The sequence below is a fragment of the Lepidochelys kempii genome, chromosome 8 (assembly GCF_965140285.1).
Source record: "Lepidochelys kempii isolate rLepKem1 chromosome 8, rLepKem1.hap1, whole genome shotgun sequence".
NCBI classification, from domain to species: domain Eukaryota; kingdom Metazoa; phylum Chordata; order Testudines; family Cheloniidae; genus Lepidochelys; species Lepidochelys kempii.
Genome location: NC_136387.1, coordinates 16,573,797 through 16,588,563, shown reverse-complemented (window position 1 = coordinate 16,588,563; position 14,767 = coordinate 16,573,797). Strand labels below are relative to the sequence as shown.

Sequence of the window (14,767 nt, the reverse complement as noted above, 5' to 3'; positions counted from 1 at the left end):
ACAAAGGGAAGATACTATGAAACTGATTCCTGGAAATCAGAGAGAGAAATTCCTCCCTATTCCCCAGGATCTGTTACACAGGCTACATTCATTGAACACAACAATGTTAATTAATATTGCCCCTGGACAATCAATACCTTCCGTAGTATTAACTTGTGTGTCCTACTTCCATAAGGAATTGGGCTTCATTTCCCACCTCTGCCTCAAAGCAGCTCATTTTCCCTTTCAGGAAATGGATTACCACGAGGACTGGTTGAATCAATTTGGCTTACAAACCAACCCCAACCTTCATAGCAACCTCTAAACCAAAGAGGGAGTTCGGAAAAACATGCGGTGATTTATTGTTCTTTCCTGTGAACCTCTGCACCTCTGGGCTGAATCCCAGACTGGGGGTGTTAGTGATTCAGTATTATTGAAAAAAAAAACTTCTTTCCTTTTCTATCTAGGTACATATATGGCCCTCGTCACTGCAGCATCCAAGTGCCTCACAACCATTAGTGGATTTTATCTCAACATCCAGAAGAGGGTAATAAGTATTGCCCCATTTTACTGATGGAAAACTGAGGCACAAAAAAGTGCCAAAAGTCTTTGCTAAACTGGGAACTGAACCCTAGTCTCACTAGTCCCAGTTCAGCATCCAGTAGACCATCACTCCTTTCCATGAGCTTTCCTGCCTTCACTGATAGCTGATAATATATCAACCAAAATACTAGCATCTTGGGGTTTCGCCCAGAACCAGTTCCACTGGGATCCCCAAACGATTAATTTTTTGACCACAGAGATGAGTATCTAACTAAACAACCCTTCTTTTTTAGGCTCAATTTACCCTGCTGTTTCAAGTCCAATGTCCACAAATCCAATGCTCACAGAAGACTCCTCTATGATTCACTAACATACCATGTTGTACGGGACAAAGCAGGAGTCTGTCTAATCAACTCCTGTAGAATATCAAGCTGAGCTTTTTTGATAACTAGGCCTTCCACTCGTCTAGTAAAAATCCTGCATACAACCCCCTCCACATCCTTGAATAGTTCACCCATCACTTTATTGAGAAGTAGAGTCATGCCTTGTCAGAGTAAACCAGGCAATAAGCAGCTAGTGCTAAGGTCGTACCGTCTTTTGGTTTATTCTTCTCTTAAAAGGACTGAAATAGGGTTTTATCAAATCCCTCAGAGGTGCTTCACCAGGCATAACATCTGAGCACATGTACAGGTAAGACTCTTCTACTTAATTTTTATTCTTGTATCTTTTCTTTAGTCCTATTTTTTCTCTTCTTCTCTCTCTAGGACTCCATTAATCTCAGATGCTACTATCATTATTGGCTTTTATTTTCCCTTTAACAGATAAACTTTTGAACCAGGTTTTCATTCGCCAGTTGACCACTGTCTAATAATGAGCCTCTCGTCCGTAAGACTTCACCCTGGTGGAAATTCTTGTAGAATCCATCAGAGTTTTGTGCACAGTGAACAAGACGCTAACAACTCCATCTCCACTAGCCTGTGCCCTTTCACGATTGGTACCCAAGCCTTTCTGTGAGCACAATGGGGAAAATGTCTTTGGGAAGGTTGGTTTCTACAAGCAGAGTCCAGGGTCTGGGTTAAAGTCAGCTGGGGGACTTACCCCCTTTTTGTTCCTGCTTAGAACTTATTTCACATACCTATCCTAAATTCTATCCCTTAAGGAAGAGGCCTTGCTGACTAAAACGTGTGGTTGTTTTCTTCTCTGCAGTGTCATTCCATTAGCTTGCAAATCCAGCTGGTCTCCACTGGTTTCTACAGACAACCAGTAGCTCAGACAACCTAATATTCTGTTCCTAAACTTAGCTGACAGCTGGAACCTGTTGACAATTTTCACCTGAAATTTCCAAGAGGGTCATCCCCACCCCTGCATTCTTCTCTTCTCTCTGTCTCTTGATAAGTGCCTTAAGGGTTAAAGTTCCAGCAACCTGAGGTGTCTAGTCACCCACTAGAACACACGTCATACTTCGGGTACTGCAGTTGCTGTTTGTCAGACGGTTCTGGAACAGCAGAGACACCAGGCCTTCCATCCAAACAAAATAGAAACTGTTTCACAAAATCAGTGCTTCAGACAAACCTTCTATACTGTAAAGTAATTTAGTGGCCAACAACGTTCAGCAGGCAAAGAAACTTTGAATATTTACTTACAGGTTCCACGAATTCAAACATTTTCCTCTCCTGGACTTCTTGCACCTTGAAGACATACTCAAGGGAGACTTCATAAAAATGCTGTCGAACCAGGTCCACCTGGCTGTCTGCCTGTGAGCACCATGGGGATTAGAGAGGAAATACAGTATAACTACTGACTGAACATTTAGTTTCAAGATCACAAGACATCTGGGTCTAATGAGAACGTGCCCATACAGAACGTAAATTTCGTACCAGATACCAAAGCAGGGCTAAGCAGATGGCAGGGAGATTACATACAAACCTAATTCGCATGAAGACACACTTTCTTCATCTGAAAATTACGTATTTAATTATTTTTGTGCTCTTATGTCTATGACAGCTGGGTGGACAACAGTAAAAGCAATAAATACATGAAGACTATGAAGTACAAAGTAGCTTTCCCAGCTCCTCTGCCCCAACCAGCAAATCCATGATAAGAAGAGTCCCTCAAGTAATATTCTATAGTCAAATAAATACTCAGATAGCCTAGTATACATCTTGCACTTCACCATGAAGCCCAGTGAGCTCTAGCTTTGATGAACCAGCAGAAGGAAAGCGCATTGTCCTTTGACAGTGGTTTGACTACAAGGCCCAAGAGAGCATGACTGGCGACCATCCTTAGCCACCATGATGGTGCATCCGGACACATACGTATGTACCAGGATGGAACTACATCACTCTTATGTGAAACACCATCCTCTTTTTTAACATGCAGAGGAATTAAGGTGGCCTTCAGAGCTCTGCTCCTAGAAACCTGCTGACTCTCTTTCTTTTGTGACTGTGGATTCAGTTCTTCCCAATGATCAAAACTGGATATGGTCAGCTCCCAAACCAAGGGGACACCCAAATAAAAATAAAATGACTCAGTAACTTTGTAATCGATGTACTCCTTCTCTGTCCTACCTCATTTAAGGATTGCATAGCACTTAAAACCTCACAATCAGAACTTTGCGAAGTAGTTAAAGACTACTGCCCCCATTTTACAGATGGGGACCTGGAGGTCAGAGAGGCTATGGGCTGTTTTTCTAAGCACCACAGTCCCCACTGAAATCAAATGTAGGTGCTAGACACTGGGGGTGAAGGGGGATTTAGATGCTAAATTACTTGCCTGGGGTCCTCAGAAAGCCAGTAGCAGAACTAGGAATCCAGGTCTTGCTTTACAAAGTATAAGGATTATTACACTAAATAAATTCATTACAGCCCCTTTATTTACTCAATTGTTTCCTTTGCCTCTGCTGTGCCGGTGTGCCCTCCACTGCAATTACAAAACAACAGTTTTCAGAGAATTCTAGAAGTGAATGGCAAGAAAGGCCAGTTAGATCATCTAGTCCATCCTCACTCAGTGCAGGGCTGTTTTCTATGGCCTTGTCTACACTAGTATAGCTCAGTCCACACTAGGGGTTGTAACAGTTTAACGACATCAATTAAAAATACCCACAGCCTTACCAACATAATTATACAGGTATAACTTTCCAGACTAATAGTACCTTGCACAGAGTTTGGCCATAGCAAGACCGCTGGGAAGTCAACACCAGGGTAATTTGAGAAGAGCAATCTACCCCAGGGGGACATACCAGACATTGTGCTCAATACAGAGCCTAACATGCGGCTGCTTTTACTTTTGCAGACCATTGGTGGTAATTACTTCCTTTTTAATAGGAACTTATCCCTATTAATCTGGGACAAAATCATGAAATGGGTTATTTCCATGACCAGCCTGTAATATTTGTCATGTGTGTCCATAATGCAGATACCGAGGTATTTAGCAAAGTGAGCTCTGAACACGAGAAAACGTGATACAGTATATTGGACTTGCCAGCAATTAAATGGCAAATTAGACTTCCTGTGCTGTGTAAACTGTCCAACAGCCAGAGCTGTAGAGCTAAAGAGAATTCCCAGGTTCTCTCCCCCTTCCCTTTACTATAACCATTGTACATGAAGATATTTCACTCTCCCAGGTGTATTGGCAGTAAGAGGAAGTTGGTACAAAGTGAAGGGTTTCCCTTTCCCACACATGAATTACTGTCTCTTAGTAGGTCGGGCCTTACAATGCAGCTATATAGTGCCAATAAGGCACAGTACACCCTCTTCTAAAGTTACCACCACGCCACCAACTGCATACTTTTCAACATGCATCTGTCATTCCTCTGGCTGACTTCCCCTCTCTGGAATCCCAGTTCACAAGCTAAGAAAATAAGTTGTACTACTTTTATATGCCATGAAGAACCAAAGCCAACATTTTCAAACATGGAGGCCTAGAGTTAGATGCCCCATTCCAATTTAAGGCACCTAAAGGGCCATGACTTTCAAAGAGGGTCTGCTTACATAACTCGTTCTGTATTTTTTAAATCAACGGGAGCTGTGGGTGCTGCATACCTGTGAAAATCAGGCCTTTTATTTGGGTGCCTAAACATGGAATGAGGTGCCTTACTTTTATGCAAGCAAGTCTGAAAGCATGGGCCTATACTATCTAAGTATTCTCTTCTTTGCAATAGGCCCCCAAACCAAAGTTGAACATAAAAAAATCTCCACCAGATGGCACTGGTATTCAGGGCTGCTACCCTGATCTCCTCTACAGCTCTTTACTGCAGTTACGTTGGAGCAATACCAACACAGTATCTACTGCCATTATTAGGCTTTTCCTTGGAGAAAGGTACCCTAATGCTCAAGGAACACTCATTTTAAATGGCATAACGCGTTCTATACCACTTTCCCTCCCCGCTCTAAAACGGAATCCTCCCACTCCAATAAGGCACAGCATTGAACATGCAGTACTTCGAACGCTTAAAGTAAAATGGTGACGAAGGAGCAACTAGATCACAATATTTAGCAGCCTGATACAACAAACCATGACCACGACTGAGGCCCGAGGGCACTGCTGTATTATAAGTAATAAACAACAGACTATCCATGCTCTCCAGCAGGGGCAGATTAATCAGGACTTACAACTGGCTTGTGCAGTCCTGTGAATCAGGAGACAAATGTGGATAATTACGGGGATTTATGGGGGGATGGGTTTGATTGACTTTAGATTTTAGAAAGGCAAGTAATTATTATTTATTATTTGTATTCTCATATTGCCGAGCAGCCCCAGCCATGGAGTAGGACCCTATTGTCCTAGACGCTATACAAACACAGAATAAAAACACAGTCCCTGTCACAAAAAACTTACAAGCTTTGGCCAAGATCTCTTTCACAGAAGTCATTCTCTAAGGCCAATAAATGGATAATGCCCCGGGCAGATCAAAAAACAGACCTTAGGGAAGCTCAGGGAGCACTGAAGTTCACAGGAGTGACTTTGGGTATGTCTACATTGAGGAGAAAAAAAAAAAAAAGAGAGAGCCCTCCCCCTCCTGCACACGCACACACACATGGTAGCAGAGAGCTTCAGAGACCGGGTCTACAGACTCAGGCTCATGCTACACCACTAAAAATACTGGTGTAGACATTCCGGTTTAGGCTAGAACTCTGGGTCTGAAGCCAGAGCACCAGCTCCAGTCCCAGCCCAAGCCAAAACATCCACTCAGCTGTTTTTACAGCCATAGCACAAGCCCTGCAAGCCCGAGTCCGTAGACCTGGAATCCGAGGCTTTCCACTGTGGTGGAAGGGGGTGGGGGCGTGTCATTTTTTGGTTGGTTTGCAGTGTAGATGTACCCTTACCTAGTGTTTGGCACAGTAAATTGTTGTTAATTAGATAGCTTCCATCTGAATTAGAGGGTTTTATGCAGTTTTGAAACATTAATGAATTAAGCTCACAATATTTCCTGTTTATTAGGTATTAATGAGCCCATTTTACGGGCTAGGAAATTGAGGCACAAAGCAGGGAAGCAACTTAGCAAAGTTGATACAGGATGTCTGTGGCAGACCCAGGAGTAAGACTCTAGTCTCCTGATATCCTGTGCTTTTAACCACAAACTGTCTCTCCCTGCCTAGTCATTGTCCTTTTGGTGGTATCTTGGATTCATTTTACCACAACAGAGAGAAAAACCCATCATTCTCGGTCAGCATGAACATATCCATTTTACAGCCACACGGTGGGTTCTGCTAGTTGTAGATAGAGATCATGACTCAGGAGAATGCCAGAAGTTGAAAACAAGAGCTTGCTCTCACCTCTTGAAGTTGGGATTCTTTCTTCTTAGAAGACAAGTTTAAGTGCTTTTCCAAGACACCACAATACTTCTCCGTCTCCTTGTCGTATTTCTTCTTAGCATCCTACCAAAAAAACCCAAACACCACGAAACAAATGTCACATGAAACCATCAAGAGCAGGCACATGACACTGGCTCCTTAGGGGCCCAACACCAAGACAATGATATTACTGGTGATACCACAGCAGCTAGGAGTCCAAGTCATGAACCAAGACTCTACTGTGCTCGGCACTGTTCAAACACAGACCAAAAATCGTCCCTGCCCCAAACAGCTTACATTCTAAGCGCCAGACAAGAGACGACAGGTGCAAGGAAACAACATGAGACAATGCTGGTCAGCACAAGGGGCAGTGGTCTCAGCACACCAGCAGCCTCGCTGTGGTCAACTGAATGTGAACGAACCATTTCCAACAGGGAATGTAGTTCCAATGTAACACGGTCTCATCAAAGGAATTTTAACCAACATGTGTCTATGAAAACTAAGGGGGGAAATAATGGAGTGCTTCTAAAGAACCAAGAACAGTGGAGTTCACCATGCTACAATACTGAAAGAAAAGAACTGCCTAGGTGACTTATTTTCCCCCTAAACAGCAAATATGCCAAAGTCAGTGCAGAAAGTCACAAACTGCACATTCCTTTTCTGTCCCCAGGAAGAAAAGTACAAAGTCAGTCAATAGCAGGAGCCAAATTCATCTCTGACGTAAGCAGGCGAAAAGGGATTTTTCTCTTTTACAAGATCTGAACTGGGCCCAGTGGTTTCAGTGGGATCTGCAATTTTGAAAAAGTCTGCTGAACTCAAACCTTAGAGGTGACACAAATGTACCTGGAAATTCAGCATGTTATTTCACACAAACAATGCATTCACTATGTGGCTCAGTAATAGAGAATGCACTGTAATCAAAGCTCTCTCCTACGAGCACTGTAAAATAACCAGAGCTACCACTGCAGGTGCCTCCTCATGGATGTTACTGACATTTATCAGCCACAGCCATTTTGTTGCAATACCCACCAGCGGACACCACCATCTCACACACATGGAGAAGGAAAAAAGCCCCATACTAATCTGAAACAGATTAAGAAAAAATTGGCATGAAATTCTAGAGCCCCTTCTAAATATTCTGGTAATGTAATATTTTTAAATCTGTGCAGTGCCATGGGGCTACTCCAGTCGCTGCTCTAAAAAGAGACCAATTGCTAATAACGTCCCATCAGGAACCAAGTCCAGTAGCTCCCATAGCTCTTATCAGCACCAGAATTCACACCTACCATACAGGAGGCAGCAGAATCTCCTCCCTCAGCACAGTAAGTGTTTCCCAAGGTCCTGGCCACTTCCCCAGGTGCTGAGAGGATCCCAGAGGAATCTTCTGAAGTTAAGGAGCGTTTACAATTCTGGTTAAATGCCAACAGAGACACTTTGGCTGAATATACTAGCTCTTTCTCTTTCCCTCTTTGGAATAAATACTCCACTTGCTACCCCCAACATAAAACAGCAATGCACACAAACTGCCAGCCCATCATAATACAATGAGCCATATCCTTCAAAGGTCTATGGAGATTAACAAGGTCTGGATCTGCACAGGTAGTTTGCCTTCTTTGCACCCACAGCTGACACCCTGCTAAGGCACTGCTCTGAGGGACAGCACAACCATCTCCATAATATCGGATACCTACAACAGTCCATTTCTGAAGGATCTTTTTCAGCTACAGACTTCTCCCTAAAGCAGCATAGGAATTGCCATACTAGACCAAGCTACTGTGCCTTTCACAACAGGTTTCTAATCTAGCAGAGACCCCTCCATGCTGCCCCTACATGCTACTGAATACAGGTATTGAAACTCATACACATTAGCTTATGTTTCCTGCAGGCAGAAACAGGTTGTTATAGTAACAGGAGAGCAGCAGACAGAAGACAAAGCTGCAATTTTAATTTCAGTGAAAAGACAGGAAAGAGGCAAAAACCATGGCTTGTGCTTCAATAGCAGCCATGACAGATACTGGTTCTGTAGTCATCTATTTGAGATTTGCCCTGTTTAGCAAAGCTCTTCTAAATTAAAACTGAATACGTTCCGGTTACACAGTAGGGATGAGGGAATCGACCTGCACAAAACTGAACCCATTCCAGTTATACATATGGGATGTGGGGAATCGATCTGGAGAAAAAAAAAATCAGTTGAGAACTTCATCTAAGTAATGCAAACTTTGCTTGAGGTTTGAATTAATTAAAAAAAAAAGTTTGCTTAACTTTGTGTTCACTTGGTCCTCGTCCTATGCCACCTGCTTTCAAACAGGGTCAGATGTACCAAAGGACCATGATCAGGGCTAGAAGTCTGAATGACCCCACTGCCAGAGCAGAGAGGTTCAGATAAGAATTTAAACAGAAGGCGTGAAACTTTTGGAAGCTCTTCCCTCCCATGGGTGACCTCCTCACATCCAGTAGATGGTACAGGTCTGCATGTACAAATCCCCTGGCTCCCTCAAAACTGAGCTGGTCATCGCTATGCACATTTCAATCAAATTTCGTTTCGGGGGTGGGGGGAAACTAGGGAAAGTATTCATTACATTTTTACCCTTTTCAGGCCTTTCTAGTTGTGAGCGTGTGCAGAAATTGCAGTCAATTCACAGTGCACAGCTGACTTACCTTAGCAGCACCAATTTGCTCCTTGCGGAATTTCTCCAGTGGAGTGATCAGGACCTCACCAGCATTCTCAATCTGATGAGATAAAGGCACAGATTATCATCATCTCTCCAGCATTGTCTACTCACACTTGCTTGGTTATTAACTGCTTTGTAACTGTCCAATTTAGGGTTAAGATCTTCAGGGCAGCAATCTTCCGTTCCTATGCATTTATACAAGGCAGAATTCACATTTCAATGCAAAGTGGTTTAAACCTGTCCAAGTCTAAAAAACAAAATGAAGAACCACTTTGTCTTTGATCAGAGGATCTCAAAACGCTTTGCAAACATTAACTCCCCTGTCAGAGACAGGGTCATCACCCCGCTTCACAAATGGATAAACTGAGGCACATAGAGGGGGGCGGTAATTTGCCCATCATATGGAGAAAAGTCATTGCAGAGTCAAGTACATGGTCAGTAGCAAAGCCAGAGTCTACAAATTCCAAAGCCCTAATTCATTTACTGACCAACACTTGTGACCTCTTAAATTCTTCCAGAGAAAGCTGCCCAGCTCACACTCCCAGCCAACCTACATCTTCTGTTGTCTAGGAATTCAGAAGCAAGCCTGTTAAGCCATTTACCCTGGATGCTCCCCATTACGCCAGTGCACAGCAGGGTACACCTTGCATGCACCAGGGTTACTCAGTTTAAAACACCAAATGTGAAAATGAAAGTAGTGAACGTTCTTTACAGCATAAAGCCAGCCAGGTGGAAAATCTGCAGATACAAGCGAGGACCCAATTTCCTTCCCAAAATAGAAAACCCACAGGTTATCGCACTGCTGGGAGGAACGAAACACATCGTATCTTAACCTAAAGCAGCTTCTGCACTTGACGGCAGCAGAGACACCACACTGAGAGTGAAAGCAAAAATGTACCAACAGCCTGAAAAGAATAATTGGGCCTGTGTTCCGTCAATGTGGGGCCTGTTAGATTAAGTCACAGCTCGTTGTGACTTGCTGCCCCCCGGCATACTGCCGAGACTCAGTCCCTAAGAATAAATATTCCCATTCTTTCAGGCATAAAACCCAGTAATCCTGGCTAGTTAGCTACACAGTGGCCCGTGGCCAAAACAGGCAAGAGGGACTCGCATAACAGCTTTGCACCCCACCCCTATAGAAGTCATGCAGCCAGCCCCTTCTCCCTCTAGTACATAGGTCAGGAGGAGTCATCACTGCATCCGTAATAGAACCTAATACCCATTTGAAAGTTGCCAAGACCTAGTGAAGGGACTCTGGTCAGCCCATTTCATGCCACAAGCCCACATCTCAAAATCAGTTCAATGCACCCACCAGTTTCAATTCACCACAGACCTCAGGCCGAGGTACCTAAAGCCCCGCTTTACTCTCCAGCCTATGTGAGCAGACGATAGGCGTCTCTCAACACCATAGTGACCCTGAACTCCTTGCCAACCCTCCCCTTTATCAAAGGATCATACAGAAGAAGGTTTAACTCAGAAGCCATAAGCCTCAAAGTCCATACCATGCGCATTCGCTCATCTTCGAGATTCCGGAGAACGGTGGCAAATTCTTGCAGGGATTTTGCTGAAAGAGACACACCAGCAGATTCAGTATATAAAATGGGCTGTAAAGTCTCTAAAGTTAAAGAAGTTTGGGCTACACATTTCCAGCAGTTAGTTACTCCTAACACAAAATACCAGGCAGTCGAGCTAGATCATGCTGTTACATCCTTACTTTATTAGCAGGTTGGCTGTTCATTAATATCTGCTAATAAGAGCAAAGAATTGGCTTTTGAATTTTGTTGGAATATATTCACGAGTAGCTGCATGCAGGTCTCTTCTGAACAAGTGCATGGAACTCCCTTGTGGCACAGCTATACTGTTAGTGGGATATGAAGCAGTATTTGCAGCCTTGCATGTACAAGTCTGCTCCAGGTTCGAATTCATAGAATCATAGAATATCAGGGTTGGAAGGGAGCTCAAGAGGTCATCTAGTCCAACCCCCTGCTCAAAACAGGACCAATCCCCAATTAAATCATCCCAGCCAGGGCTTTGTCAAGCCTGAGCTTAAAAACTTCTAAGGAAGGAGATTCTACCACCTCCATAGGTAACGCATTCCAGTGTTTCACCACCCTCCCAGTGAAAAAGTTTTTCCTAATATGCAACCTAAACCTCCCCCACTGCAACTTGAGACCATTACTCCTTGTCCTATCCTCTTCTACCACTGAGAATAGTCTAGAATCATCTTCTCTGGAACCACCTCTCAGGTAGTTGAAAGCAGCTATCAAATCCCCCCTCATTCTTCTCTTCTGCAGACTAAACAATCCCAGTTCCCTCAGCCTCTCCTCAGAAGTCATGTGTTCCAGACCCCTAATCATTTTTGTTGCCCTTCGCTGGACTCGCTCCAATTTATCCACATCCTTCTTGTAGTGTGGGGCCCAAAACTGGACACAGTACTCCAGATGAGGCCTCACCAATGTCGAATAGAGGGGGACGATCACGTCCCTCGATCTGCTCGCTATGCCCCTACTTATACATCCCAAAATGCCATTGGCCTTCTTAGCAACAAGGGCACACTGCTGACTCATATCCAGCTTCTCGTCCACTGTCACCCCTAGGTCCTTTTCCGCACAACTGCTGCCTAGCCATTCGGTCCCTAGTCTGTAGCGGTGCATTGGGTTCTTCCGTCCTAAGTGCAGGACCCTGCACTTATCCTTATTGAACCTCATCAGATTTCTTTTGGCCCAATCCTCCAATTTGTCCAGGTCCCTCTGTATCCTATCCCTGCCCTCCAGCAGATCTACCACTCCTCCTAGTTTAGTATCATCCGCAAATTTGCTGAGAGTGCAATCCACACCATCCTCCAGATCATTTATGAAGAGATTGAACAAAACCGGCCCCAGGACCGACCCCTGGGGCACTCCACTTGACACCGGCTGCCAATTAGACATGGAGCCATTGATCACTACCCGTTGAGCCCGACAATCTAGCCAACTTTCTACCCACCTTATAGTGCATTCATCCAGCCCATACTTCCTTAACTTGCTGACAAGAATACTGTGGGAAACCGTGTCAAAAGCTTTGCTAAAGTCAAGAAACAATACATCCACTGCTTTCCCTTCATCTACAAAACCAGTAATCTCATCATAGAAGGCGATTAGATTAGTCAGGCATGACCTTCCCTTGGTGAATCCATGCTAACTGTTCCTGATCACTTTCCTCTCATGTAAGTGCTTCAGGATTTATTCTTTGAGACCTGCTCCATGATTTTTCCGGGGACTGAGGTGAGGCTGACTGGCCTGTAGTTCCCAGGATCCTCCTTCTTCCCTTTTTTAAAGATTGGCACTACATTAGCCTTTTTCCAGTCATCTGGGACTTCCCCCGTTCGCCACAAGTTTTCAAAGATAATGGCCAATGGCTCTGCAATCACAGCCGCCAATTCCTTTAGCATTTTATTGCACTTTGTTGCAAATTTATTTATTTATGTCACCTGGAAAACCAATCAATTCAGATTTGTTTCTGTCCTTATATTTTAGTGACATAGACACAAAGAGGAAATTCTGAACTGTGGACTTTTCCAGTGGTGCTGGAAAGCTGGTCTACCTGAGCAGAACCATGGTTGGGAGGAACAATATATACAGCCTGGCTTTTCCCTAGTATATCTTCCCAAAAACAACCCATAGGCCCTTAAATTAGGCTGCTAGACATGTACAGCCATGATCTGGCAAGTTTATTGTGCAATCCCCCACTCCCAGACCCTTGGGGATGGACTGGATGACTCAATAGCTCTTTTTCATCTCTATTATTGACAGTTAACCATAAAAAAAAAAAAACACACCGATTTGTAAGAAGTACAGCCACAAAACTATACTCCCAGCCCCACAGAAAAAGAGGTGTTGCATTAGTCTTGAAAGTGAGCTACCCAATGGGCAATTCTTTATCCTCTGCTGGGTCTGTCTCACAGGGGATCTAGGGCATCTCACCTAGGATGTGAGGTATGACCAGTACACTTGGTCATCTCATCTGACAAGCCCTTTCACTGCCTAAGTGAGACTGGGGTTTGGTTAAAAAAATAAATAAATAAAAATCATTGATTTAAGGTCAGTTGAAATAGGACACTCTTACTAAAGATGAGACTTAAATCCAGTTTAGTTATATAGACTCCTGTTTGTGTGTATAAAGCCTGACGGATCAACCTGGATAGGAGGGGGCTAATGGTGGTTAGCTGGGAAAAAACACCTAGAGGAGCTAGAACTAGAACTAGCTGCTCCTTTGCACGAAAGTAAAAGGCCATGTTTTGTTACCAGGATCACAACCTGAGGAATCCAACTGGATCCTCATCTCCTTCTGTTTGTCCAGATAGCAGTGGCCAGGCGTGCTTTTTTCAACACTGCTTAGCAAGAAGGTTGCTTCTCTTTTGGATCAGGAACTTGCTATATTTAGCCATGCCTATGTCCCACCAGATTCACTGCTTTAAAATGGGAAGGGGCTAGTGGCAGGGTATTGCCGATGAAAAGCCCTGGACTCTGGAACTCTCTTTCCCTGGGCTTGACAGAGCCAACTTCAGGGCAAACTGCAAGATTCCAATTTCGCTGGGCTTCACACAAGGGCTGGGTTAAAAGGGAGATATTGTTTCTGCAGGTTGGGAAGGAGTTTAGTGGGGCTTCTGGGTCCATTGATACTTCACATGTATTTCTATCACATGTCTATGCACCTCGCTTTCTGATTAGCTTGATCCAGAAATATCGAGAGAGATCCCTTTAACAAATGTAGCCTTTCCACTTACCTATGCATATTTCATCATCCGTTTCTGCATCTCCTATACATCGGAATTTAAACTCATTTAGGGAATCTGCAAACTTCCGCTTTGCTGAAGACAGATCTGTTGAGAAGTGGGGAGGGAGAGAGAAGGGGAAAAAATGAAAAATCAGAGGTATTAAAAAGTATGCAATAGTCAGCCATGTCACCTCGGCACTGGATCCTGACAGATCTCCCCCAAGCTCAGCCTGCTTGCCTCGAGAGTACTTGATTGAGGTGCATAGACCCTGCCAACCAAGAGAGATTCCAGGGGTGAAATCCTGGCACCACTGATGACAGCGGGAGTTTTGTCATTGTCTTCTATGCGACCAGCATTTCACCCCACATGCTGAATGGAATTCTTCCCTCTGAATAAGTGCTAAACCAATGTCCCTGCACTGTAGTATAGGAGATATGAGTTTAAATATCCTGACCTGTTATCCTCAAGGATCCCACCGAACTCTGCAGAAGAGTATGAATGGTAGCCCAGCTGTCCCAGCTGAAGTCTAAATGGGTAATGAATCACATTCTGCCTCTTTTCTGCCATTAACTGGTACACAGTGTTCCCGCGCACTGTTCATCAGCTGCCCAATTCACCCCAGGCGACAACAGCATTTCAGTGGTGGGTGATGCGATTCCACTAGATAGCTTGCTAACCCTCCACATGACCTGTGGTTCTTTTGGTTTAAAGAAGCTGTCTAAAAAGTTAATAATACACCTGTTTATTACTTTACAATTCACAGCTTCTGTTCCCGATCCAAACCCCATTAAGTTACCACATACCACCTTGCATGTGGCAGGCTGTTTTCCAAAGCCCTTAAGTGTCTCAGGAGCACAGTGCCAATTGGCTCTGGGTACGAACTGTGCTCCTGAGTCACGTAGAGGCTTTGGAAATCCCACCAGTCACCGGATCTAACTGTAAGATGATTTACTTTACTTCCTCACTCCTATTCCCCGATAGCTCCACCCAATTTCACAGAATTCAGTGACGTTTCTTTCTCTCTC

The 14,767-nt window shown here is 44.0% G+C and overlaps 1 protein-coding gene across 14 annotated transcripts in view; it reads right to left on the bottom strand.

The window, feature by feature from the left end:
- ARHGAP26 (Rho GTPase activating protein 26) overlaps window positions 1–14,767 on the bottom strand; it is a 327,103-nt gene that overhangs the window by 227,704 nt on the left and 84,632 nt on the right. For 12 of the 14 annotated variants that reach the window (XR_012160231.2, XR_012160232.2, XR_012160233.2 and 9 more), the window contains 5 exons: window positions 13,752–13,847; window positions 10,489–10,550; window positions 8,973–9,044; window positions 6,297–6,398; window positions 2,166–2,276 (listed from right to left, as the gene is read on the bottom strand). Coding sequence is in view for 7 of the 14 variants with exons in the window: in XM_073355707.2 (XP_073211808.1) it covers window positions 2,166–2,276; window positions 6,297–6,398; window positions 8,973–9,044; window positions 10,489–10,550; window positions 13,752–13,847 (443 nt within the window). In the remaining 7 variants the exon portion in view is untranslated. Of the gene's footprint in view, window positions 1–2,165; window positions 2,277–6,296; window positions 6,399–8,972; window positions 9,045–10,488; window positions 10,551–13,751; window positions 13,848–14,496; window positions 14,688–14,767 lie in introns of those variants that run through there. The other 2 variants (XM_073355713.2, XM_073355711.2) reach the window with 2 other exon arrangements.